We start from the raw sequence: 26,961 nt of genomic DNA, 5'->3' as shown, positions 1-26,961 counted from the left end.
GCGGCCGCTCCGCCCGCCGGGAGGTCGCCGCTCGCCCGCTCCGCCCCCCGCGCTCGCCGCCGCCGCCGCCTCCATTTTCCCTCGGCCCCTCGGGTAAGGCCGCGCCGGGCCTGGCGGGGCGGCGGTGGCGGGGAACGGGGGTCTTTTACCGGGGGAAGGGCGCACCCGCGTTTGTCCCGGCCCGGGCGTCAGTCCCCGACCGGTGCCGCGGCGGCTCCGAGCCCCGGTGAAGGCGGCAGGGACGTCCCCGAGGTTGGTGTCGGGCTGCGCCGCGGGCCCCGGTGCGGGGGTGAAGCGGCGGCGGCCGCCCCGGTGCGGCCCCGGTGGTGGCCGTGGGTGGGGCTGGCGGCAGCAGGAGCCTCCCGGGGCGGCGGGCAGGGCCGGGGAGGCGAGGCGGTGGCCGGAGTCGGGGGCGGCTCCCCCGGGGCCGGGAGGTGCCGCAGCCCCCGCCCGCCGCGGCCGCGGGGTAGCGCTGGCACGGTGGGAAGCGGTGATGGCGTGGCGGAGCATCGGGATGCCTTTCTTGGAGAGGGGGAAAGGGTCTGACCTTCGTTTCTCACCACGCTGGTGGTCCTGGACCCCCCCCACAATGCCGGTGTGATTCCCGGATCTCCGCTCCGCAAGTGTGATTCCCAGGCCACTGCGTTGGGCTTTCCAAACTTCTGGCGATGTTCTCCCTGAAAAGCCAAGGGCCTAGGAAAAGCCCTTTTGGGTTTAATAAATGACTAAAAGGTGGCAAACGATTGGTGGTCACGGGGGAGTGAGGTTGTTGTGGAGTTTCACAGTCATCTCCTGTGCTCTTTTTTTTTTTCCGGAATACGATGATGTGGAGAAGGAAGGTTACTCCTAAATTATTTAGGATAACTAAACTGTGGGGAGTTGCAGAGACCAGATAACACCAGGTGGGAGTGGTGGTGTGGTAAATGAGATATGGCAGAAGGTGTAAGGAAGATAACAAACACCACAAAACTGGCCCTACATCAGCTCTTGTAATTCAGGGAAGAGCAGTAGGTGTCTGAGCAATTGCTTCTTTTAAAACAACTTCAACACCCCGTTGTAGCCTGAGAGGGATATTTTGAAATTACTTTAAAGGAGGAGAGAATGAAATAGAAAACATTGTCATGCTGCTGAGTAAGTGGTTGGCAGTTTGTGCCCTGGCAACTCTGGTTAGACCATCCCAAAAGGGGAGCGCTGGAAGAGGCAGAGGCAGGAGCAGAGCAGGTTTTTGGGTAATCAAAGCCCTCATGCCCTCACCTTAGGGGAGAAGCTTGCTGACAGGAGATACGATCCAGGTGCGTGAAGTCATGGGCAGGTCAGAGAAAGCGAGGAGGGAGCATCAGTTTTCTGTTTCTGACCGGAAATTATGATGCAGCAGGGCTAAAATAAACAGGCGGATGTGCTTTTTCACACAACATGCTATTAAATGTGTCACCCTGCCACAGGACGTGCTGCCACCTGATAGCATCGGGGGCGGTGGGACCGATGGGAGCATTAAAACCAACAAAGCAGGTATGGGAAGTTCCTGAGCTCTGGTGGCTGCCTGGACTTTCCTTGTCCCCAGTCATCACTTCCCCCTGTGTTCCACCAAGCAGGGGTGGGAGTGTCCGGTTTAGATGCCAACTTCAGAAATCTGTAAAACAGCTTTAAAAGCTAAATATGAAGTTATGTATTGCCGATGTCAGGGCTGTCATCAGAAGTCCATGTGGATACCAGAGTGCCTCTGAGGAAGAGCTCAGCATTGAGGGGGTGCCTGTGAGGGTGGTTCCTCATGGTGTGAGTGCCTTGCAGTGCTTCACAGGGATGTTTTTGTTAGGCTCTTAAGCTTCAAATTAAAAGATGCCAAGATGATTTTGTCTGAGTTCTGTGGTGGAACGCAGCCTTAAGATCCTTACTTAGTTATTAGTGTTAAATCCACACGTTCCAACTCAACTATGGCTTGGTTTTGTTTTTTTTTTTATTTTAAGAAAACTGATACTGATTTCACTGGGAGCTTCAGGGGGTGAAACAGTGGCATTATCTTTGCAGTTCATTTGGGTTTTTCCTAGTCAGACATTTGTTGTCAGTCTTGAACTCCTGTGGATGCACTTGGACTGTGCTAAAATTAATTTCATGAGCATTTAATTGACAAAATTAATAGATTTGGGTTCCTGAGGCTCTGCATTTTGAGTTGAGTTCCCCAGCTCTCTTATTGTCACAGAGCTTTCTGAATCCTCTGCAGTTTGGCTCTTTGAAGTGTGGCCATGAGAACTGAGCGAGATGTTCAGTGGTGACTTTGGCAGTGTGGTTCCATGGATCTGTGTGATCCTAAATGGGCTGTGAGTTGAACCATGAAGTGCCAGAGGTTAGAACCATCCCTGCCCAAGCCCTTTCTCCCCCCACCACAAAAAACCCCACAGAACCAGTATTAATGTGGGATTGATGTCATTTCTTCCACAAAGGACGGTCTTTGCTGCACCCATGATGTCCTAAAGCCGAGGTGAGCACTTGGCTTTGCTGGTTTGTGTATTCACACTGCTGTCCTGAGGTTGGTTGCTGAATAATAAATATTTCTTGCTCTGAGGACACTGCTTGGTTATTCTGTGAGCACCACTGAAGTCTCCTGCCTTAGGTGGCATCCTTGTAGCTGGGAGAGTATTGGATGTTTCTGCTTTCTCTCACTCCACACCTGCTCAGTCTGTGAAGCTCGTGAGGGACTCTGCAGTTCCCAATGTCCTGAGTAGCCAGCAGATATCTGGATGTGTGAATGATTTCTGAAATCCTTAGGTTCTCACAAAGCAGCACTGGTCCTAAGGGCCCTGCCTCACCTCACGGAGCCTGCGGCCGATGTCCATCCTGGTCCTGACCTGATCAGAACTCAACGGTCCCAGTTAAAAGGAGCTTGTGGACTCTGGATCAGTGCCACTGTGCCCTTGAGCTGAGCAAAGTGCAGACACTCCTGATCAAAACAGCTGGGCTGGCCCAACACTCCTTGGTCCAGAGTCTTTAAACCTCCTCAGGTCTCTCCCTGTGTGACCACACCAAGTTCTGTCTGTGCACCTCTGCTCACTTCCCTGGCTTGTTCTGTTTCAAATTAAGGCCTCCCTGGCACAGAGGATGGGAGAGGCACCTTTAATCCATGTCTGCTTCAACATCTTGCTTCTGTTTTCCATGCCAAGCGACATCCCTGCTGTCCTGAGATGAATTTCTCTGTAGCTGAAAGCACCTGGGTTTGTGGGTGGTTGGCTTGTGTGGAACCTGCTTGGCTGGATCATTTAAATAAGATGGCTTTCTCAAATCCCATTTGTTCGCTGTGTCCAGACAAATTTGAGTTGACATGGAGTGAAATTGCCAGGAAATTTTAGAACAAGTGATGAGGAAGAAAGTTGGAATCGTGGGCTGAACACTTCACTGGCAGAGAATGGTGAAATTGGATGTGGTGCTTTGATGAGATGAGTTTGTGTATTGATCATGGGCAGGAGAAAAACGAGGTTATTGGACTTGGAAATGCTCTAGGGAAAGCCACTCAGCCTGCAGGTTTGTGTATGTTAATGCACCCTGGTGAATACCTGTAGCAGGAGATTGGTGAGGAAGTGTGAAGTTGGCAGAATATTCATACACAGGCAGGTAAACGGAATCGCTGTTGCTCTACTGTGTGTAGTCACACGATTCATCAGTGGCATTTGCATCAGGAACACACATTTAACTGGCATCAGTGCTGCCCTCTGAGGCATTGTTTCTGAGAGGGATGCTTAAATACAAGTGTGTGACTTCTAAAGTGTCCTCTTGAGGATAGGGATCCCGCACTGAACCAGAGCAGCCACGTCCTGTCTGGATGCAGAGCAGTAGCCTTGGCCTGCTGTGATTTCTGCCTGTCTGGAGCATCCTGCGTTGGCCACAGCCATGTATTCTGCAGCCAAGGAGTATGAGCTGCTCTCCACTCATGTCTGAAATCTGGCAGAGGTCTTTCCCTCATCTTTGTTGTGGGTTTTCTTTAATGAGATACGGATGACACGTTCCTTCAGAGCTGCTCATATTTTAAGACTTAAAAGATCATCCAAGATCAGCCTTGCACCTTTTAACTCTAACTGAGCACTAAGTCCCTGTTTTTCTCCCAAGTTGTTGTGTTTGTGCAGCAGATGTGTGGATCTCAGGGCAGAACAAGAAATCCTGCACAAGAGAAGTGTCATGGCAAAGCCTTGATTAGGTTGTCCCATATGGGACTGATTTCCTTCAGCGGGTTGTTTGCAGTGGGGAAATGATTATGGGAATATTTTGAAGCGTGTTTGTTTAGGTATCATTCCCTGCCATACAGAATTCTTTTCTCATCTTTTTTTTCCTCTGTTGTTTTTGCGTGTTTGTGTGTTGAATTACGTCAGATGTAATTTAACATGGAGGTTTTTGCTTTAGATCTGACACCTCTGAGCTGCTTTTTGTACCTTCCCAAAGGCATGTACTTCTTCCTGGGCTGGCATTTTCATCCTCACAGCCGTTTGAGGAGTTGATTTGGTTTTCCTCATAGCTGAGTCTTGCAAGCTTCAGTTGTTTTGATATACGTAAAAAAGAGATTTAAAAACTTCCTTTGAAAATTTCAAAAATATCAATGAGTTTGTAACCAGCAGAAGTGGAAGGCTCAGAGAAACAGAACTTGGCAAACACTTTCCTTTGTGCCAAGCTTGATTTATATTGTTTCCAGAAACCCCAGTTGGGAAAAGCATCAAACAAAAGGTTCTGGATATAGAAAATGCGCTGGTTTTGTAGTTTTCTTGTTGCTTCCTCAGCGCTGGATTGAGGCCCCTGGCATGGGATATCCTGGCTCTGGCTTGTGGGTAGCCCCAAACCCCCAGCCCCAACCCAGGACCCCCAGACCTCTCTCCAGTTTGCTCCATGGGCTCTGCAGAGTCTCACTCACAGCTGGCGATCGCAGCTCAGTTGAGGCCCTTTTCAGGGTCACTCTGGCTTCATCAACTGAGCCAGGATTAATCGTATTAAGATCCTAATTAGTTGGGCCGTGTGCCTGACATGGTGCAGCATCAGTGGGAGCCTTCCCAGCACGTGGGAGGGTGTGGATGGGATGAAGGCTCTGGCTGCGTGCGCGTTTCAGCTGCAGGAGCCGCGAGTGTTGCTGTGGCAGCTCCTGCCCTCCTCACCCAGACACGGGTTGGCAGGAGCTGGCAGCTCTTGGCTGCTGCTTTCTCCTGCCTAATCTCTGGTGACAGGGATGTCCAGGCAAGGTGGACACTGGGTAATTCAGGGCCTCTGTAGCTAATTTGAAATGCTTCTTGCTTTAGCTGCCTTCTCTCCAAAACCTGAAGGGGGAAGTGCTGGCGTTCTGCTTGCTCAGCCGATGCCAGGGATGTTTCCTCTTTCCCCAGCTGCTGTGTGAGAGGCTGCAGCCATGTCTGACTTCGTGGAGAGTGAAGCAGAGGAGTCGGAGGAGGAGTACAACCAGGATGGGGAGGTTGTACCCAGAGTGACCAAGAAGTTTGTAGAGGAAGATGAGGATGGTGAGTTTGCTGAATTGTCTGTGTTTGTTGCTGTTCTGTTCTGCATCCTGTGACTCTGCAGATGGAGCAATAACTGGGCTATAATAGCAGGGCCATCTGTAGTCAATAATCTCAGCTGTTTGAATGCTTCCTTTCTTCCAAGTGCTCCAAGAGGTTTTTGTAATTGGCAATAAAATATATGCTACTTCACCCCCATGGGACTTGCAGTCACACAGTTTGGTAGTAAATGGTAAAAGCCGAAGAATTCTTCCAGTGTGACCACTCCACCTGTTCCCTCTGCAGAGAGAGCACGAGACAAGAAGTGGGGATCTGGCAGGAGCAGCTGGCTGGGTTCCGTGTCAGTAAAAGTGTTCAGTTAAAACTCTGTGTGGATGGTGTGGAGGAAGATGCTGCTTGCACAGAGCCAGGTCTCAGTGGATAAGCAGTAAGTGTCTAACACGTGCTGCTCTCCATCCCAGATGAGGAAGAGGAGGAGCTGAACCTCGATGATCAGGATGAGCAGGGGAACCTGAAAGGATTCATTAACGACGATGACGATGAGGAAGAGGAGGAGGAAGCCAGTGACTCTGGAGACTCAGAGGATGATGTTGGGCACAAAAAGAGAAAGCGCAGTAAGTTTTGTGATGATTGTTACTAGTAGGTGTAATGCTGGCAGAGAGCATCCTCTGCCCTGGGTGTCTGCATGAGCTGGGTAAGCTGTGCCCTTTTGGGCTTAGTGCATTCCCAGATTAGTAAAGGGAGAGTGTAACTGATCTCTGCTCTCTTCTTCAGCTTTTGATGACCGCCTGGAGGATGATGACTTCGACCTCATTGAAGAAAACTTGGGCGTTAAAGTCAAAAGAGTGAGTTGTGTTCCCATGCTGCAGTTAATGGCGTGGTGTGTTTTAGCACAGAGGAGGGTGGGCTCCAGCCTGGCGTGAGCAGACAGTGCCTCCCATTAGCTCCTGCCCTCTGGGAAAGGGAGAGCTGAGAGCTTGAAGGAAGCAGAATCTCTCCTTGCCCAAGCAACTGGGACCTGGCTGCCTGGAGTTTGCAAAGCACTTTTTTCTGGTTCCCAAAGTCTGTTGTGCTCCTCCCTTTCCACCTCTTCAGGACAGTCTCGTCTTCCATTCCTGTGTGGTGCTAACCTCAAGGTCAGCACAGGCTGTTACAGACTCTAAAGCTCTTTCTGTAACATTAGAGTCACGTCAGCCAGGCCAGCACTGGTGGTGACAGCACACAAGTGGCACAGGCACACCTCCTGAGGGGGTGGCTCTTCTGCCCTGTGTGCCTGTGACGTGCTGGGCTCCATCCTGCTCCCTCTCAGGTGCCTGCAGAGGAAGTGCAGTGCTGAGCCAGGAATTGTGAGCACTAGCAGGACATTTTTCTTGCAGCAAAAATTCAGGCGTGTGCGAAAAATGTCTGATGATGAGGACGATGAAGCAGAAGATTATGGAAAGGAAGAGCATGAGAAGGAAGCCATTGCTGAAGAAATCTTTCAAGATGGTGAAGGCGAGGAAGGAGGGGAAGCTGTGGAAGCTCCTGTTGCTGCACAGGAAGAGGAGGAGGAGGAGGAGGAAGATGAATCTGGTGAGTGTGGGTGCTCAGTTACATCCAAAGTTTGTCCTAGGATTAAAGCACAGGAACAAAGTTCAGACTTTCTGTGAGCTAGCAGTGTCCAAAAGCTGTGACCTTGTCGTGGCAAAGCTCTTGTTGGTCTGATTAGTACAATTCTTAGAATTAAACATTTCTGAGTGACAGGTTTCGTTTGTCTGAACCACTTCGTGCAGGAGCACGTTTTGTGTGCTGAGGTCTTGAACACCTCCCCTAAGCTGCCTCAAAAATGAAAATGCTTCAGAGGAAGGCACGCAAGGCACTGTTTAGTACCTCATAGCACAGTGCATGCCTGCCCTACCCCTTCAGCATCAGCCTGTCACTGCTGCTATTACCATACCAAAAACGTTTCAAGAATTCTTTCCACTGTCCAAAGCAGCCAGGCCTTTCCTGACTGTATTTTCAGTGCACTGAGCTGCAACTAATTGCCAAATGGCTTTGCCTGTGTCTGGAAGTTTGTTCCAGCTTGTTACTGTGGTTCAGGCTCCTGGACTGTGTGAGATTGGTGTAGGAGATGCTGTGGGGAGCTGGGCAGACTGACAGCCAGCAGCAGCCTAAGTCTGTGGTGGAGGCTCACAGTTGCACTGGCTGAGCTTTGTCAGAGGTACCAGTTCTATATCCAAGTTCCCTGACCACTGAATTGCTTCTCAATGTCCAGACATTGATGACTTCATTGTGGATGATGATGGACAACCTCTGAAGAAGCCAAAATGGAGAAAGAAGCTTCCAGGATACACAGACGCGTAAGTATTGATTGGAAGTTGGCCCGGAGCCTTGAAAATACTGCTCAGCTCACTCGGTTCTTGCAACTGCAGAGTGATTCAGCTTGTGGTTGGATTCTGCTGGTCTTTTTCCCAGAAGAAACCTGGTAAATTTAGACATAGAGCTTTTAGTGTGTGATTTCTCAAATGTGTGACTCCTTCTTTTTTCCCCTGGATTTTTTTAAAGGGATACCAAAACCAGGCCCTTAAGAGAAATATTTGCAGTAAAGCTCAGTTTGTACCTGTCCATGATTTTTTAGCCTGGGTGGGAAACTGAAGCTTAGATTTGGGCACCCCTGGCCTTCTCTGTGTGGCTGTAAAGATGTTCTGTGAACCACACTGTGGGGCTGAACAACAGGGGTTTTTTTGCCTTCCAGTGCTTTGCAGGAAGCCCAGGAAATCTTTGGTGTGGACTTTGACTACGATGAATTTGAGAAGTACAACGAGTACGATGAGGAGATGGAGGAGGAGTATGAATATGAGGATGAGGAAACCGAAGGGGAGACCCGTGTGCGGCCCAAAAAGACGACCAAGAAGCGCGTCAGTCGCCGCAGCATCTTCGAGATGTACGAGCCCAGTGAGCTGGAGAGCAGCCACCTCACAGACCAGGACAACGAGATCCGCATGACAGACATGCCTGAGAGGTTCCAGGTGAGGGAAGGGACTGCAGCTCTGCAGGCAGAAAGCATTTTGGCTCCCAGGCCTGGGACATGCAGGCTGGCTGGATTTTGGAATCTCTTTTTCCTTCTTGGACGATCCTACCTGTCAAATGTACAGGCTAAAACTGCGTTCAGGCGTATCAGTGACTTCGGAGCTGTTGGACCTGTGTGAGTCTGGGTTTAGCTTCAGTCACAGCTTCCCTGTGGCCACTGGGTGCCAGTGTTGCACTGCTGAAGTGCAGGGTTTGGGCTCTGCTGAGGTGGCTTTGTGCTGGATGATGGTAGGAATCCCTTGAGCTGGACATATGGAGAGCAGGATGCAGTGCCAGAGAAGGCTTGGGAAGGTTTCTAGCCTACCTATGTGCCAGCCAACACATAACTGCTGTAACCCACTTCACTCAGAGTGATGGGACTTACACTGCTCTCCATACAAAGTGCTATTTGTGCTGTGAGGAATCCCTCTGGTGTCTCATATTTTTGTCTTAATTTTACCCTGTATTCAGATTTTCACTGAATAATCCATCTCCCTTTAGTGTATTAGTGTATGTTAGTATAACTCTGTGCAGAGGTTTGTTGCCCTTCTCGGTTTTCCAAAGGACCTTTTTTCCCAATCCAGTCTGTGCCAAAGAAGGGAGGGAATGCTGTCTGTAATGTCTTCTGGCTGTAGGTGGCCTGTTCGCACATTTGTCATCTTCATGGATGTCAGTGGTGATTAGAGCAGCACCTCTGAAAGAGAAGTGGCTGAGACTGAGTGCCCAGAGAGGCTTTGGAGCTGCTTTATGTTCTGTTACTCTGTGGCTGCAGCAAGAAAAGTGGTAGCAGGGCACAGATAGATTGGAACAGAGGATGTAACTGCAGAAAATTTGGGAGTCTGGCGGGAAGTGGAGATATCCTCCCTTGATTTTCACAGCAGACTTTGCACCATTGCAGGCCTTTCCACAAGCCTTTGACAGGATTGTAGCTGCCTTTATCTAGTGTAAAGCTGATGCAGTTTCCTGTGTGCTCAGAAGTGCAGACATTGAAGTGATATCCTTGGCACCCCGTAGGTGGGGGGTCCCCAGAGGTAACCTGCAGCTCAAACCAATGATTTCCAGGCTTCTTGGAAACGTGGCAGTGCAAGCCCTGGTGCTGCACGTGCCTCTGCTCATGCTGTTGTCTCTTCCCAGCTGAGATCCATCCCGGTGAAGAGTGCTGAAGATGATGAGCTGGAGGAAGAAGCTGACTGGATTTACAGGAATGCATTTGCAACGCCCACCATCTCCTTGCAGGTAAAGGACTGTGCTTGGGATTTGTTCCCAGGCACATTCCCTGCTGATAGGAATGTGGTGCCCAGTACCACCTTCATTTCTGGTTTTGAGCAGGTCATTTAACATGTGTGTCTTCCTTTTTGCATCCATGAAACAGGACAAAAAGGAACACAAAGAAGTTGAAAGAACCACAGTTTCTCAGCCTTAACTTGGGGCTGCTCTTTTAGGGGGTCAGCTCAGGAACAGAGTGAACACCATGTGTTTCTCCTTTTTAGGAGAGTTCTGACTACCTTGACCGTGGACAAGCCAGCAGCTTCAGCCGCAAGGGGCCCAGCACCATCCAGAAGATTAAAGAAGCCCTGAATTTCATGAGAAATCAGCATTTTGAGGTAATCTGCAACTTTTCTTCATTACCAAGGTCTGTCTCCTTATCCTGACAGGATTAGCAGGGCTGCTGGAAACATTTAGGGCACATAGAAAGGGCTGAGATCCCTGGTTGCCTCTCCTGTGACAAAGTGATGCTCCTTCGGGAACTGCAACTCGTCCTATGTGAGCTGTGGCAATGCAGGTTTTTAAGGCCTGTTTGACAGAGCTGCTGTCATTGTATTTCCCTAATTCTGGACAAATTGAGGCTGAATGAGGTGAGGGAATTTCTCTTGAGCCTTGCTTGGTCCATCCAGTCTGTTCTCTGAGGTGTTGCCTGATGTTGCAGAAGTTTTTTGGCCTTTGTGATGTATTCTTTGGTGGAGTAAGAGCTTGCCTCCTTAGCTTGTTCTCCCACATGGAACAGGAGCTCTGTCTGGGCTCCTGGCTGCCAGGAACAGCCCAGTGTCCTGCACAGGGGTGATGAGTTTCATTTCTGACCCAGGTGCCGTTCATCGCCTTCTACAGAAAGGAGTATGTGGAGCCAGAGCTGCACATCAACGACCTGTGGAGGGTCTGGCAGTGGGATGAGAAGGTGAGGATTATTTTCATTTCTGGTTGTCCCATCCATCTTTGTCTTCCCACCTGATACTTTCAGCAGAGTTCATTTTGGCCATGTTTGGGTTTTTTACCCATGTCTTTTTGCATGTTTGCTGACACGTGGTGGTAAAGGGATATCTGACAAAATAGTATTCCAAAAAAATCCTTCCCCTTCACTGAGTTCCTTTTGTGCAGTGCAGGTTGTTTCTCTACTATCAGATCCAAACCTTGTTGGTTTTTTCTTTTTTTTTTTTGTTTTTTTTCTGTTAATATCTTTGAGATGACACCTGCCACATGTCACATTTGGCTTTGGCTGTGGATGAAGATTTTAATGATTATTTTTATATGACAAATATCCCAAAATGCTGGAAGTCCCTGTTTGGGAAGGGAGGAGACAGGTGACACACTGCAATGGGGTGTTTCACTGGAATTCTTTTGTTCTCATGTCAGTGGACCCAGCTGAAGATCCGCAAGCAGAACCTGACACGACTGTTTGAGAAGATGCAGGCCTACCAGTATGAACAAATCTCTGCTGACCCAGACAAGCCCTTGGCTGATGGAATAAGGGCCCTGGATACTACTGACATGGAGAGGTAGAGTGCCAGGACTTTTATATTCATCCTAAAATGACTTAAAATGTGCATTGAATTACCCAAACAGCACAAGCACTCTGGCTACTGCAGAGCACCAACAAAGCCAGTAATGAGAAATACTTAAAATTCTTTTGCAACATGAGTCCAAGGGCTCCTCTGCTGCCTAACCTGAGTCAGAGCAGGTTCCTTGAGTGCTCTGAGCATGGCCCAGCTGCAGGCAGGGTGTAATGTGCTGGTTTTCTGTAGGCTGAAGGACGTGCAGTCCATGGATGAGCTGAAGGATGTGTACAATCACTTCCTGCTGTACTATGGCAGAGACATCCCCAAGATGCAGAACGCTGCCAAGGCTGCTCGCAAAAAGCAGAAGCGTATCCGGGAGGATGGTGAAGAGGAGGAAGGTTTGTCTCCCCACGTTTGATAGTTTTCTCCTTGTGGGCTGCTTGAAAACCCTGGTTCAAAAGAGCAGGATGAAGGTTTGGTGAAAAGCCCATGTGTATGCACAGAGCATCTCTGCTGGTCATTTCTGTCTCAAGTTAGTCCCAGGTCTTTCAGGCACCTCTGAAAATGTTTAGGGTTTGCCACACAAGGTGCTTTCCAATGGAACATGAATGCCACCTCTTGTGTCAGGGATCAGCAGGCAAGAGCCAGCCATCTTGATCTGTGTTTTAATGTGCAACCCAGAGATACTCCTATTAAAACTGAACATAGTGACACTGAAGATAGTGTTTCCAGGGTCTTTTTCCAACCCTGAATAATTTTAAGGCCACTGTGACCTTTGAGATGCCTTTGTGGGATTTAGGGGCTCTGTTGCACGGTGTAGGTTGTGTTTTATCTCTTTATTGTGCTTCTGACATGCTCCAGCTGTCTGGATGCCTTTCTAATGTATCCTTCCTACAGGTGAAGGGGAGGATGCAGAGGATGATGAGCAGAAGGGGCCTGAGCTGAAGCAGGCTTCCCGAAGGGATATGTACACCATCTGCCAGGCAGCTGGGCTGGGTAAGGCTCTGCTCTGTCCTGCTGAGCATGCAGTGGCCTGGCCCACGTGCTCTGCTGGATGCTGTGACTTACCTGTGCAAGGAAGACTGGTAATTTTGCTCACTATTGGCTTGCAATACCCTTGTCCTCATTGCTTTTTTGGTTTTTTTTTTCTTTTACCAGATGGTCTGGCTAAGAAATTTGGTCTGACACCTGAGCAGTTTGGAGAGAATCTCCGAGACAGTTACCAGCGTCACGAGACAGAGCAGTTCCCTGCAGAGCCCCTGGAGCTGGCCAAGGATTATGTGTGTAGGTCAGTGTGTGGGGGTCTCTGTGGAGTTACTGTGGATATAATGCAAGTGAGGGGATCTGGGGACATTTTTCTAAGCCTTCACGTTGCATTTTTGCTTGTAGTCAATTCCCAAGCCCAGAAGCTGTGCTGGAAGGAGCTCGGTACATGGTGGCTTTGCAGATTGCCAGGGAGCCCTTGGTCAGACAGGTCCTGAGACAGACTTTCCAAGAACGAGCTAAAATCAACATTTCACCAACCAAAAAGGGGAAGAAGGTAAGGAAGGGAGCTCTGACTCCATGGCTGAATTCAGGGAAGGATCTAAATAGCACACAAATGCTTGTTCTCCTGTGTCAGTGGCAACTCTGAATAAATCTCAGAGCAGCACTGAGCTGGGTTGTAGAGCCCAGCTCAGCAGCATGCTGCATTTTTAGTCTCAGCATTTTACCAGATGAGATGTTGCCTTCAATTATTGGAACAGTCTCTGTTTCTCTGGGACTGGGAAGCAATTCCACTGTATCCTGCTGGGGAAGGAAATGTAGACTGGCAGGCATAGGGCTGAGGGAGTATTGAATAAAAACCATTGTCTGCTGTGGCATACAGAAGGGTCTTTCTTCATGAATGCCCTGTGTGCATGCTGACTGTCTCTCCTCTTTCCCAGGATATTGATGAAGCCCACTATGCCTATTCCTTTAAATACATGAAGAACAAGCCTGTGAAGGAGCTGCGAGATGACCAGTTCCTGAAAATGAGCCTGGCAGAGGACGAGGCACTGCTCACCATAGATATCAGCATTGACATGAAAGGAGTGGAGGGGTGAGTTCCCACTGGCTGTGCCATCCCTGACATGGCACAGCTCATTCATCCAGTGCTGCTGTGCTCTTAGAGCTCCTCTGTAACCCAAACTACTTCTGCAAGTCATGGCCTCAGTCAGTTTCCTGCACCTCAAAGTCAAGCAGCCTTTCAAGATTCTTTTATTGTCTTGTTGAAAACTTTAGCAGACATCTGTCTTCCTCACTTGAAGGCAAACTCTAAAACCTTTGGGATTTTTGTGGAAGATGGAGCTTGTTTCCCAACCAACTTGGTTCCCTTCCCTGCACATCTGAGTGGCCACACTGTGCAATATGGGTGTGCTGGGGTGTCTGAGGTCTGTCTACAGTATCTCTTCTGCAGCTAAAGCAGCATTTGATGGGAGGGTTGGCTCTTCCCTAATTTTTTTCAAGCAGCTACCTGAATCTGAGGCGCTGCTACTGCATCCCTGTGCAGGAACCTGCCAGTGATGGTGTCCATGCAGGTGTTTGGAGTCTTTCTGTATCTCCTCTTGTCCTTTCTTGCAGTTATGGCAGTGACCAGACATACTTTGAGGAAATCAAGCAGTTCTATTACCGGGATGAGTTCAGCCACCAGGTGCAGGAGTGGAATCGGCAGCGCACCATGGCCATCGAGCGCTCCCTCAACCAGTTCCTCTACGTGCAGATGGCCAAAGAGTTAAAGAACAAGCTGTTGGTGGAGGCCAAGGAGTACGTCCTCAAGGTGAGATGGGGCACAGGTTTGAGACAGAGCTGGGCTTGCAAATGCTGACGTTTCTGGGGATAGCTGCTGACAGGTCATCCACAGGTTCTTGGGAAGGAGGAGGAGGCGGGGATTGAGTCTGGTTTGACTTCAGCTCCAGAGAAGGGCTATGCCAAGGCCCTTGCAGTGGATTTTCTCGCTCCTCTTTGTCCTTTCTCTGCTCTCCCAGGCTTGCAGCCGCAAACTGTACAACTGGCTAAAGGTTGCTGCGTACAGGCCAGATCAGCAAGTGGAGGAAGACGATGATTTCATGGATGAAAACCAAGGGAAAGGGATCCGGGTGCTGGGCATTGCTTTTTCATCAGCCAGGTAGGAGGCAGGGAGTGGCCTCTGTATGTATGTCCAGCTTTAGCAGTCCTCCATGTCTGAGTGATCTCTCTTTGACAGGGACCACCCCGTGTTTTGTGCCCTCGTTAATGGCGAGGGTGAGGTGACAGATTTCCTCCGACTGCCACATTTCACGAAGAGAAGGAATGCCTGGCGTGAGGAAGAGAGGGAAAAGAAGGTGAGCCTTGGTGCAGCTGTCACTGAGGTGAACGTAGGTAGCTCAGGACAAAAACCCTCTAGCTTTTCTACTCTGATTTTCTACTTTGCTTTCCAGGCCCAGGATATTGAAACCTTGAAAAAATTCCTCCTGAACAAGAAGCCTCACGTGGTGACAATTGCAGGCGAGAACAGGTCAGTCTTTGTGTTCCTTTCACTTCCCAGTCTCTTTGCAATCCTTTCCTTGTGTCTGTCTACATTTTACTGTCTCCAGGACCCAGCTCTGTGCTCTCCCCTCAGTCCCTTCGGCTGTCTCTCCCTAGGGATGCTCAGATGCTGATGGAGGATGTGAAGAGAATTGTTCATGAGCTGGACCAAGGGCAGCAGCTGTCCTCAATCGGAGTGGAGCTGGTGGACAATGAACTGGCCATCCTCTACATGAACAGCAAGAAGTCTGAGGTGAACTTCCAGCTCTCCCTTAGTTTGTTGCTCATTCGTGCTGTGTCATCCTCCATTTGTTGTGCTGGCCTTACATCATCCTCTGTCTCGTATGATCCATCTGGACAGTCACATACTGATCTTTGGATCAAGGCAAAACATCTTAGGCTTCCCTGAAGAGATCAGCACCAGCAGATGCACAAAGTGGATATTGATGTAGTTGGAAATGAGTGAGATTGTTCCATTACTGATTGCATTAAGAGCTCGTGGGAGCCTTTGACCTCAGCTTTCTTTGCCCTGAGTACCAAGTGCTTCTTTGCTCCAGTCCCCGTCTGATGTGTCTTTGCTGCTTGTGGTACAAAGTGTGGAAACGCCACGAGGGTTTTGCCTGATTCTGTGTCCTGTTGCAGAATGAATTCCGGGATTACCCCCCTCTGCTGCGTCAGGCCGTGTCCCTCGCTCGCCGCATCCAGGACCCCCTCGTTGAGTTCGCCCAGGTCTGCAGCTCTGATGAGGATATTCTCTGCCTGAAACTCCACCCTCTGCAGGTAAATTTTCCTTGGGCAAGGGAGATCCTTCTCCGCAAGAGAAAGCAGCCTGTGAGGGTTTGCTTTCAAAGAAAAGGTTTCCAAGTTAAACTTGTGCAAGTTCTGCCTGTTCTGTGCCATATTCAGGCTACACAGCACCTTTCTTTCTGTTTTTTTTCCCTTTGCTTCTTCCTTATCAGCCTTTAGGCTGTTCTCAGGGGTAACTGTGGTGCAACACAGCTCCTGGGAGCCAGTGTGTTGTGTTTGGCTCATGGCAGAGGGTTGCACAGATCCATCTTTTCCAGGGCTAACACCTCTTCTCTCTGCCAGGAGCACGTGGTGAAGGAGGAGCTGCTGAACGCGCTCTACTGCGAATTCATCAACCGTGTGAACGAGGTGGGGGTGGATGTGAACAGGGCCATTGCTCACCCCCACAGCCAGGCTTTGCTGCAGTACGTGTGTGGCCTGGGACCACGCAAAGGCACTCACCTGCTGAAGGTAAGGAGGCTTCTTGGCCCTGCCTACAAAAACAGCACGTCGCCAAGACTGTGTGAGTGCTCAGGAGGTGACTCAGGGTCCCGTGTGCCAGGTGCAGCTGACAGCTCTGTTGATGTGTGTTTTTACCTCGCTGTGCCTCGCCCCGAAGCTACACGTGGACTTGTGTCCTTGACAGACCCAAACATCTCAGCAGATCCGTCAATCCCAGCCAGCTCCCAAACCCACAGGAATGGATGCGCTGTCAGAGCGTCAAGACACCTCCACAGTGTAGAAAACACGAGGCAAAAAGCCAGCGCTTTTCCTGAGAGTTGGAGCCGTGATGATGTGGAATCATCATCTTTCACACAGTGTTGAGGCACTGGCAGGGAGCAACAACTTAAAGAGTTGTGATGGGCGTGTGTCAGATGCTTTAAACACTGCAGTGTGCTGTGTGAATCGTCAGCTTTTTTCCCAGAGAATCACAATGGTTTGGGTTGGAAGGGACCTTAAATATGTAATTCCAACCCTTGGCCATGGGCATGGATACCTTCCACTAAAGCAGGTTACTCAGAGCCCCATCCAGCCTGGCTTTGAACAACTTCCAGGGATAGGAAGTCCACAGCCTCTGTGGGCAATCTTGTGTTTGAATAGCAGGGTTTATGCTCTTGTCTCTCTCAAGGTTTATATTCTTGCCTTTCTCTGCAGATCTTAAAACAAAACAACACCCGTCTGGAGAACAGGACCCAGCTGGTTACGATGTGTCACATGGGACCCAAAGTGTTCATCAACTGTGCTGGCTTCATCAAAATTGACACAGCATCACTGGGTGATAGGTGGGTATTGGGTTGTCTTTGATGTCCTATGGGGTATGGAGTTAGTGTGAGTGACAGGCTGAAGCAGTGACCTTCCCTGAGTCAGTGTTCCCCAGAGTTTCTGTGTGGCCCCTCTGACTTTTAGCCAAGTTCAGGTATTGCTGGTTATTAATCTGATTCTTAAGGGCAGCTGCACTTGCACAGCAGCAGTGTGAGCTGCAGAACATGAATTATATGGCTTACTCTGGGGTGAAAGACCCTTTGTGGTCAAGAGGAACTGAACTAAAACCAGTTGTTCCCTAAAATAGTTGTCATGCAGTTGTCAGTAACCCATGGGCACTTCAGCTTAGTTTCTGCCTGGTCCTTCTGACAGTATTTTATTTTTCTAAAGTTTCAACCTTGAGAAATAACTCAGCGATTTGCCTTCCTCTTAAACCAGTAGCAATACTGGGACTTTTGTGGAGCATTAAGTTACTGGTGACTGCACGAGAGGGGTTTTGAGGACAGCTGTGACCTTGTTTCTGAACCTCTGACTGCTTTGCACAAAGGGTCACTTACTGGAAAGGTGCTTTCTCCAGGGTTTTTTGCCTTTGAAAAGCAATATGAGAAAGGACACCTGGCTGAATCCCTGCATTGAGTGATCCAACCCCGCTAGATCCCTTGATTCTTGAAGGATACAAATCCCAGAGACGCCAGGGGCAAAGTGTAGCCCATCCAAGCAGCTCGATGACAACACTGAATTTGTATGAGGAGAGAAACTGCAAGGAGCTGTGTGCTTATAGAGCAGCTGTAGTACACAGGGATCAAATCCACCCAGCATCCAAAATGCCTGGCTGTATCTTTGGAGCTGCAGACTGGAGTTTGCCAGGTCTTGCCTTGGCTCCTGTTGGCTTAACAATGAATAATTCATAGTGTCCTTTTTGGAGCTCTTTGTTCCATGGAGGGCAGGGGTGGTGCTCGACACTGTGCTTGATCATTGAGCTGCAGGAAGAGCTGGAACCCTCAGAGCCCTGATCTGAGCACTGGTTTTGTTTCAGCACTGATTCCTACATTGAAGTCCTAGATGGCTCTAGGGTCCATCCTGAAACCTATGAATGGGCAAGGAAAATGGCAGTGGATGCCCTGGAATATGATGAGTCAGCTGAGGATGCAAATCCTGCAGGAGCTCTGGAGGAGATCCTGGAAAACCCCGAGCGCCTGAAAGACCTGGATCTTGATGCCTTTGCTGAAGAACTGGAAAGACAGGTGTATTGGGGATTCCTGGTGCTGAAAAACAGAGGAGAAGCTCTGCTGCCCAGCTGGCATTCTCATGTTTTATAGCTGGTGACCCTTTATCCTTTTTAGGAGCTGGGCATTAGCTGTGCTGTTGTAAAATGTATAAACAGCCGTGATGAGCAGTCAGTGTCTGACAATGGCATGTAGTAAATGCTTGCAGAAAGTACACTTGGGGCAGGAGACAGTAATTAGACCATTTAAGCTCTTCTCCATTAATTTTTTTCTAAATATGTTTGTCCTTTTGACCTCCTCAACATCCTGTGACTGAGTTTCACCATTTGTAGGTACCTGCTGCATTCCACTTCTTTAAATTTGCTGTTTGATAAGTTCCTTGAGTTCTTCCATAACTGACACTGGGTTCCCTACTGACCTTCTTCCTGCTTCTCATGCCTTTATAACCCCTGAATCCCACACAGGGCTACGGTGACAAGCACATCACTTTGTATGACATTCGAGCTGAGCTAAGCTGCAGATACAAGGACCTGAGAACCCCGTACCGTTCTCCCAATACAGAGGAGGTCTTCAATATGCTGACCAAAGAAACTCCAGAGACATTTTACATAGGTACATCCCTGTCCACATCCCTGCTTTCTGTCCTCCTAAGTTGACACAGGATGTGTGAAGGTGGGCAGAGGGATCTTAGTGAGCATGATGCTGGGACAGTGCTGTGGTGGAATGTGAAGCAGCTTGTCAGGTACCTGGGTGGTCTCCTAAAACCTCCATGCATGAATAACAACCTTAGGTAGAGGAAACTGCCCAGCTCTGCAGTTCTTCAGTCTTTCCTTCCCCTCTCCCATCACCCCACAGGTAAAATGATCATCTGCAACGTGACTGGGATTGCCCACAGGCGCCCACAGGGAGAGAGCTACGACCAGGCGATACGGAACGACGAAACCGGCCTTTGGCAGTGCCCTTTCTGCCAGCAGGACAACTTCCCAGAGCTCAGTGAGGTGGGGCTGCTTCTCCTGACAGGCCTGCCTTTGTCAGGAGCCTGCTAGCAGCAGGCTGGAGTGTTGTGTAGGGTTCTTGGGAGAAAAGGTATTAGAGCCAAGATTGCATCCACAGTGGCCCAGGATCCCGAGCTCTGATGTGGCCTTTGGCTGTAAATAAAATCTGTTGCACTTCTGACTAATTGCTTCAGTATAGATTTGACAGATGTTTTATGGCTACATTATGGATTTTAGAGTGAAATGGACCTGGGGCTAAGCTGAGCAGTTCTTTGCAGATACATAAAGCATTCTTGTTTGTGGTCTGGGATTGTGTTCTACGCAGAGAAATTGCCTGTGACACTGAGAACAGAAGGCTGTGCCACCTTCTCAATTTTAAGAACTTATCTGGACCACCTGCTGCTTAATGCAGCTGTACTTTAGGTCCCTTCTAAACACTGAATTCCAGCCTGGGTAATCCCTGACTTTAAACCCCTATAGTGTTCATTAGAGACCAGCCCTGGCTGCAGGCTGGTGTTCAGGGTCTAAAAACGTTCTGACCTTCCTGGTTGCAATGTCCCATAAGCTGAGCAGAACTGGAGGAGGAAGATTGCATTACTGGGTGGCATTTGTTGCAGTCCTCTGTCCCCTGCCCTTCTACAAGTCTCTGTTGGCTGCACCACTTCGCTGACACAGCTTTTGGACTTGTTTTGAATATGAACTGCTGGGGCTATTTTGTTTCCATGCTGAATGATTTATTTACTTTTGCCTTGCTCAAGGTTTGGAACCATTTTGACAGCGGTTCCTGCCCGGGTCAGGCCATTGGAGTGAAGACACGTCTGGATAATGGTGTTGCTGGCTTCATCCCAACAAAATTTCTTAGTGACAAGGTGGTCAAGAGGCCAGAAGAAAGGGTGAAGGTACGAAAACAATGGATTTTCACACCCCCAGCATGAGCTGGAAGAACCTGGAGCCAATACCAAAGATTCAGAGTTTGGTTAATAACACTGTTGTTAAATTACTTTTCTGACCTTATTTTCACGTAAGGACTTTAAATCAGCAGGAAGTTCAGGTTCTGGTTAGTGTCCTTGTCCCACAGTGCAAATCTCCCTTGGCAGCTGGTGAGACCCTGTTAATCAGTTAACACGTTGTGCTGCAGGAGGATTTATTGTTGTCTGGCTGAAGTCTGGGTTTAGGAGACCAGAAGGCATTCTAATGCAGAGCTGCCTCTTGTTTCTGGCTTTCTAAAGGGTTCACAGAACTGCTTTTGGACAGGCAAGGGTCATTTTCCCTCTTACAGCTTCTTCTTCCCTCTCCATTAATTTGTGGAGGTCATCAGAGTTACTGGTCCTGCTCAGGACAGGGATTGGGGTTCTGAAAGGAATGGAATAACACTTTTTTTATCACATAATAAAATAGTGGTTTAACGTCTTTGCTGTCTTTTGGGGTTCCCAACAGCCTGTGCAGGTGATGGTAATCCTGTAAGCTCAGAGGTCTCAGCATTTCTTTAAAGAGTTATTGATTAACTTCATCATGGTCAACTGAACTAAGACATTGCAGTTTTTGTGGGGGGATTTTCTGTCTCACGTTTTATTAGAGCAGTCCTTTGAGTGTCTGCTTCTGAACAGACTTAACTGCCTTCTTGCACATCTTGAAGTTCAGTTTTGCTGCTCCCATTGTGAAAGGTACTTGAAATAGAAAAGGTGATTGTCCTCACCCTCCAGACTTGCAGTTTCCTGTGTGGTGTGGATCATAGGTAGTAGATGTGCTGGAGAACTGCCCATTTTTCCTTTAATCTCCTTTGGTTCTGATAATTTTTGGGATTGGTTGACTTTCAGTTCATGCAGAAAGATCACTTTTAAAGGTTGTATCAGTCTGAAGGAGGTGAGGTGATTGGTACCTCCTCAGTGTCAGCGGGATCCCACGTGGATTGTTCTGTAGCACAGGGATTCTGGTATATCTGCCAAACCTGCTGCTCACTTTGGCCTGCACCTCCTCTGCAGGTGGGAATGACCGTCCACTGCCGGATCATGAAGATTGACATTGAGAAATTCAGTGCAGACCTGACCTGCAGGACCTCAGACCTGATGGACAAGAACAATGAGTGGAAACTGCCCAAAGACACCTACTACGACTTCGACTCTGAAGCAGCGGATCACAAACAGGAAGAAGACATGAAAAGAAAGCAGCAGAGGACAAGTGAGTCTCTTAATTTCTCTCTCCCTTGTAATTCCAGCCTTCCCAGGCTGCTTCAGGACAATCAGCACTATTAGATACGGTTGCATTAAAGCACTTCCTCTAGAAGGCTGAACGTTCCCTTTGTTCTCCAGCGTACATCAAGAGGGTGATTGCTCACCCATCATTCCACAACATCAGCTTCAAGCAAGCAGAGAAGATGATGGAGACCATGGACCAAGGGGATGTGATTATTCGGCCCAGCAGCAAAGGGGAGAACCATCTGACTGTCACCTGGAAGGTCAATGATGGCATTTACCAGCACGTGGATGTCCGAGAAGAGGGCAAGGAGAATGCCTTCAGCCTGGGCTCCATGCTCTGGATTAACACAGAGGTAAAGCCTTGCAGAGCATGCCTGGGAAGGGGAAGGACCTATCTGACAGGTTGACACAGCCTTTCTGTCCTTGCAGCTGCTTTCACACTCTACACTCTTAGAGAGTAACTTCCAACACATTCTCTGGATCTTTAGACAATACTTGTCTCTGGTTTTTTTCCTCAAGCCTTGCTGTGCAGAGTGTATGACTAAATACACCCTAAATACCTCTTTAAATGTGTTCCTTCAAAGGAGTTTGAAGACCTGGATGAAATTGTTGCTCGTTATGTCCAGCCAATGGCTTCTTTTGCCAGAGACCTGTTGAACCACAAATACTACCAGGACTGCAATGGTGGAGACAAGAAGGTAAGACTGTCCCAGGATGTGGTAGCTCCTCAGGAAGATATCCATAGGCTCTGTGTGTTGCTGAAAATGTGGGCTCCCCTGGAGCATTTATCTTCTTTCTCTCTTTAATTAGAAGCTGGAAGAGCTGCTGATAAAGACTAAGAAAGAGAAGCCAACATTTATTCCATACTTTATCAGTGCCTGTAAAGATCTACCTGGTAAATTCCTCTTGGGATATCAGCCTCGAGGCAAACCAAGGTAAGAGAGTGGCAAGCCCAGCATCTGCACTGAGTACTGCCAGTACCAAACCTCAGCTGACTGCTGCCAGTTTTTCTTCCAGCTCTGTCAGAATTCCTGTAAATCACACCTCCTCTTTCCCAGGATTTGGCCTCCTGACAGTGGAGGACCCAATTCTAGCAGTAAATCTCACCCAGGAGACTCCCATGTTTCTTAACCATCTGGCTACCACTGTGCTGTGGGTGTCACAGGACTGTAGGCAGGGAATGATGGATTTTTCATGGAAAGGCAGGGTATTTTGGAGCAACTGTTTGAAGATAAAAGTGTCTTGGGTAGATCTGTCTGTTCATTATCAGTACAGCCATTGGCTGTGGTTTTAGTCCATGCCTGTCCTGACTGTTCACCTGTCAGTGAGTGACTGAAGCAGCCTGTGATGTGTTGTGGTCTCCCTGCTCCTCCCAGGATAGAGTATGTGACAGTAACACCAGAGGGATTCCGCTACCGGGGCCAAGTCTTCCCTACTGTGAATGGACTTTTCCGATGGTTTAAGGATCATTATCAGGACCCTGTTCCAGGTAAGCAGCCTAAAACTTGAGTGCCTCAGCTGTTTGTTTATCACACATCATCAGGGACAGTTATTAAAGGACAGTTCCGTCGTCTTTGTCCCTAAAATGTGTCCTAGGATTTTTCTATATGTGGGAAGTTTCAAAGCAACGTTCCAAGTGTTTGGTTCCATGGACCCACTGAGAGCTCTCCTGAGAGTTAATCTTTCAGCCAAGTGGGCTGTGCAGCAAAACATGGACCAGTCCCTTTCCTCTCCCTTGTCTCCCCCACCATACAACCCAGCACACACCATTCCCTGGTGGCAAACCATCGTGCCAGAACCAGCGTTCCCTCCATTTTTTCAAATCCCGAGTTTCAGGTTTCTCTCTTCCAGGAGAGTTAATCTAGCTCTTGGTTGGTATTTTGTACAGGTATTACCCCCAGCAGTAGCAGTCGGACCAGGACTCCAGCCTCCATTAATGCTACTCCAGCTAACATCAACCTGGCAGGTCAGTGCAGGCCATTCCCGGCTGGAATTGGGATGTCAGCTGCTCCTCCAGGCTCCACTTTTCCTAATGCAATGTGTCTCCCTTGCAGACCTGACACGTGCAGTGAACGCTCTGCCACAGAACATGACCTCCCAGATGTTCAGTGCCATCGCTGCTGTGACAGGCCAGGGACAGAACCCAAATGCCACCCCGGCACAGTGGGGCTCCAGCCAGTACGGCTACGGAGGCAGCGGAGGCGGCAGCAGCGCCTACCACGTAAGTGTCACTTAAATTGCCACTGGCTTCTCCCTGCTGCTAGAAACCACTGGGAGCCTGTAAGGAATCCCTCATTGCCTGGGGTCCCCAAATCCTGGTTTTGTCCCCCTGGTGCTGCACGGGCTGGATTCTTGAACCAGGTTTCCTCTTGCCTCGCGTGAGTGGAGAAAGGAGGCGCGTAACACAGCCCTGCTCCGGGGGGAGTTGGAGCAAGGAGCAAACTGGTCTGGCCCCCCCCCCTAAGGAATGTGGCAGGGTGGAGAGGTGGGATCCAGTGGTGAGGGCACACAACCTTCTGATTGTGCCCCTGAATTGGCAACGTGAGCTGCCAGCGGAGGAGATTAGCTGGGAAAGTATGCGCTGAGTTTGCAGGGCTTTTCAGCTCAGCGCTAATCTCCGAGCTGCACCGGTGGGGAACACCTCAGCCTGACCCAACACCCAGGGGCTTTGCAGGGAGTAAGATGGAATTGGACAGTTTTGGCTCATGCTGAAGCCTTCCTGCATGTGTGCCTGCTCTCAGCCCACTCTGCAAGCTCCCAGCTTGACACCAAGGCGAATTCCAGCTGCAGAAGGACTGAGGAGCCTGGCTACAAAGAACACACCCAGCTGTTGTACCCAAAGAGGAGATGCTGCAAGACAAGGCTTGCAGGGAGGAGTGCTCCTCCTTCAGAGCACCTTGGGAGGCTTTCAGGAAGTTTGGCACAGTAAATGCCGAGCTGGGGATAGGCAGGGATCTGGGGATAACCAGATGTGTTAATCATCAAGACATCTGAAAAAAAGGGGAGGTGAACACCAGCAGGCAAAGACGCTAAGCTCTCCATGGGACAAGCAGCCAGCTGGCTTGGGATGTGGGAGGGAGCCATCCTGGGAGCTGCTGCACCTTCTCTGCAGCCTGCAGGGGAAGAATTTATCTGTTCTTTGTGCCCACTGCAGGATGTCATTGCTGCTGGCTTGCCCCAAGTGTCTCTTGTGCCCCTTGCCTTTGCTTGGCTCGAGCATCTCCCCTTGGGGTGAACGAGGAGGGCAGGCTGTGCTGAATGTGCTGTGCTCAGCAGGGCTGGGGGCACACAGTGAGGGTGGGCACCCTCCTGGGCGAGCAGGGCAGTGCAGAGCCCCCGCAGCCTAGCAGGGTCCACCCTCTGTCCCCTGACAGCCTCTGTTCTCTGCAGGTCTTCACGACTCCAGCACAGCAGCCGGTGGCCACCCCTCTGATGACCCCCAGCTACTCCTACACTACTCCCAGCCAGCCCATCACCACGCCCCAGTACCAGCTCCAGGCCAACACCACACCCCAGTCCACCCAGTCTCAGGCACAGTCGCAGCCATCGTCCAGCTCCAGGCAGAGGCAGCAGCCAAAGTGAGTAGCTCCGGGTGTTTGTATCCATGTCCTGTCCCGGTTGCTTTTCATGATTTTTGTAGGAACAGCATGGTGGGGAGGGAGGGAGGGAGGGCAGGGAAGTTCTCCTGTCCCATCTCACTTTGTCCCCGTGTCCTTGCAGGACCAACAGCCACGCTGCCATCGACTGGGGCAAGATGGCCGAGCAGTGGCTGCAGGAGAAGGAGGCTGAGCGGAGGAAACAGAAGCAGAGGTTGACCCCTCGCCCGTCTCCCAGCCCCATGATCGAGAGCACGCCCATGTCCATCGCCGGGGACGCCACGCCTCTCCTGGATGAGATGGATCGATAGGACCTGACACCCGACACCTCTGCTCTCTTCTCCAAGGAAGGGGGAAGGAGAGGGAACAATTGGAAGCGACTTCCCTTCGCTTAGACACATAACTCCTGTTTTATACGTCGTGGGATGGTGGGAAATGACTCTTGGTGATGTGCACCTGAGCGAGAGAATAGACTTGGCAGGGCTGGTTTAAAAATATATACTATATATAAGAAAAATATATCATAGAAAGGAACACTGCATCGGCCTCTGCATTCCAGGCTCTGGTTTTGAGGCACCTTGGAAACTTAGCAAAGCAAACTTGAGGTCAAAGGAGCCTGTCCTTGTACATGCACAGCACTCTGCTTTCACCCCAAAGACTGGGAAGCAAACGGAGCTGAAAGTGCATCGCCCTGGAGTGAGCCTGTTTCCTTTGGATTCTCCCAACCCCTGTGACTGTCACTTCCCCTCGTCCCAAGACCACAAAGCAAAGTCGTGGGGGTCGTGACAAACGAACCAGAGTCCTCACAAAGTTCCTGTTGTTGTTTGCTCCATGTTTTCATGTGTGACAGGCTCAGCAGAGCCTGTGCCAACCCCAGCTGTGTCTGGAGCGGTCCAGCACAGCGGCTCGGGGTCTTACTGGAGATGCAGCTGTTGTACCAAAGGCTTGCTCTCTCCTCTGGCTTCTTTTGGAACAATATTTATTTAGTTTTGATTTTTTTTTTTTTTTTAAATCAAACTGCGAAATAAAGCGCCAGCCTACGGCAGCTTCCCCGAGACAGACACGTGGGATAAAGCACCATGGAGCAGCCTGGAGTGCATGGCCTCCTCCTCTGTACCTGCTTCCCCTGCCCAGCTGTAACCAAGAGGGGTGAATAAATAGTGTTTTTACTGAATGCTAGCTCAGAGGTTTTCTGCCTGCACCCTGCCCTCTTCCCCCTTAGGATTTGCTCAGAGCAGAGTTGCGTGGCAGGAGTCGCTGCTCCTTCTTCCTTTGTTGCTTGGCGTTGCCCTCTGTGTGCTGGAAGTTCCGAAGAGAAGCCGATTTCTGTTGTTAAAGAATAACACACCATATGGAGACATCACACCGACATCGGGGCACCTCCCTGTGGTGTTGGATAGGGAGAGGCGCTGGGAGGGCTCGGATAAAGTGGGTAACTTGTGTCAGAAAGAGCTCAGTGCGGTGTCCCTGAGGGATTGCCAGCGACGGGAGAGACATTTCTGAGAGGAAAAGTTCCTGCTGCACACACTTTCCCCTCTCCTGCTTTGTTAGTAGGGATTTTCTATGGAAGCAGAGTCTTTGTTCCTTCCCAGTGCTCCTGGTCAGCCTCCTTTGCTAGGAAATGAGCAGGAACAGCAGACCTTAGGAAACAAAGGTCTTCTTTGCATGTAAATGCTCCCGAAGAATGGCAGCGACCCGGGAGACAAAGCAAAGCTCTTTGCACAGAAAAATGCAGGTCCTGGCTTTAATGCCATCCCCTCTGCAGTGCTGGGGGGCTGACAGGGTCCTGTTCTTCCCAAAGCCACCCAGGCCGGGGGGGAGAACCATGGACTGGAGCCCACAGCTCCGAGGTTGCAGGTGGATGAACCTGGCGCTATTTTCTTATTTTGTGAGACTGTACTATGGGAAATTTGCCTGGGAGCAGCTCCTTACTGGTTGGACCTGGAAGGGGGGGCTAGTTGTGTGTTGTTGCCTCCTTTCTGGCTGTCTTTGTTTTTAGTTTTCCCTTGCTGTCAATAAAAGTTCTACTTTTGGGAAGCTTGTCCGCATGCCCCGCGTCTGTCCATGCTTCCTGCC

General features: G+C 49.7%; 1 protein-coding gene across 3 annotated transcripts; it reads left to right on the top strand.

The window, feature by feature from the left end:
* The first annotated feature begins 9 nt into the window (after nucleotides 1-9).
* SUPT6H (SPT6 homolog, histone chaperone and transcription elongation factor) lies at nucleotides 10-26,933 on the top strand. 3 transcript variants are annotated; one of them, XM_032130040.1, is made up of 37 exons: nucleotides 10-93; nucleotides 5,352-5,483; nucleotides 5,942-6,094; nucleotides 6,255-6,325; nucleotides 6,857-7,052; nucleotides 7,735-7,819; nucleotides 8,215-8,488; nucleotides 9,663-9,764; nucleotides 10,019-10,132; nucleotides 10,612-10,701; nucleotides 11,157-11,299; nucleotides 11,546-11,697; nucleotides 12,197-12,295; nucleotides 12,458-12,587; nucleotides 12,689-12,839; nucleotides 13,225-13,379; nucleotides 13,901-14,096; nucleotides 14,305-14,444; nucleotides 14,523-14,640; nucleotides 14,737-14,813; nucleotides 14,942-15,077; nucleotides 15,467-15,604; nucleotides 15,914-16,081; nucleotides 16,766-16,893; nucleotides 17,910-18,117; nucleotides 18,564-18,711; nucleotides 18,955-19,097; nucleotides 19,853-19,993; nucleotides 21,077-21,272; nucleotides 21,404-21,642; nucleotides 21,874-21,987; nucleotides 22,100-22,224; nucleotides 22,666-22,778; nucleotides 23,178-23,255; nucleotides 23,344-23,510; nucleotides 24,680-24,867; nucleotides 25,010-26,933. In XM_032130040.1, the coding sequence occupies exons 2-37, from the start codon at nucleotides 5,375-5,377 to the stop codon at nucleotides 25,194-25,196; spliced, it is 5,172 nt and encodes a 1,723-aa protein (XP_031985931.1). In that variant the 5' UTR covers nucleotides 10-93; nucleotides 5,352-5,374; the 3' UTR covers nucleotides 25,197-26,933. The 3 variants fall into 3 exon arrangements, with proteins under 3 accessions (XP_031985931.1, XP_031985933.1, XP_031985934.1); XM_032130042.1 differs by lacking the exon at nucleotides 10-93 and adding an exon at nucleotides 146-252; XM_032130043.1 differs by lacking the exon at nucleotides 10-93 and adding an exon at nucleotides 1,485-1,509.
* Nucleotides 26,934-26,961: the final 28 nt, after the last annotated feature.

Source organism: Corvus moneduloides, chromosome 20 (assembly GCF_009650955.1).
Source record: "Corvus moneduloides isolate bCorMon1 chromosome 20, bCorMon1.pri, whole genome shotgun sequence".
NCBI classification, from domain to species: Eukaryota; Metazoa; Chordata; class Aves; order Passeriformes; family Corvidae; genus Corvus; species Corvus moneduloides.
This window is presented reverse-complemented; position numbering and strand designations above follow the sequence as displayed.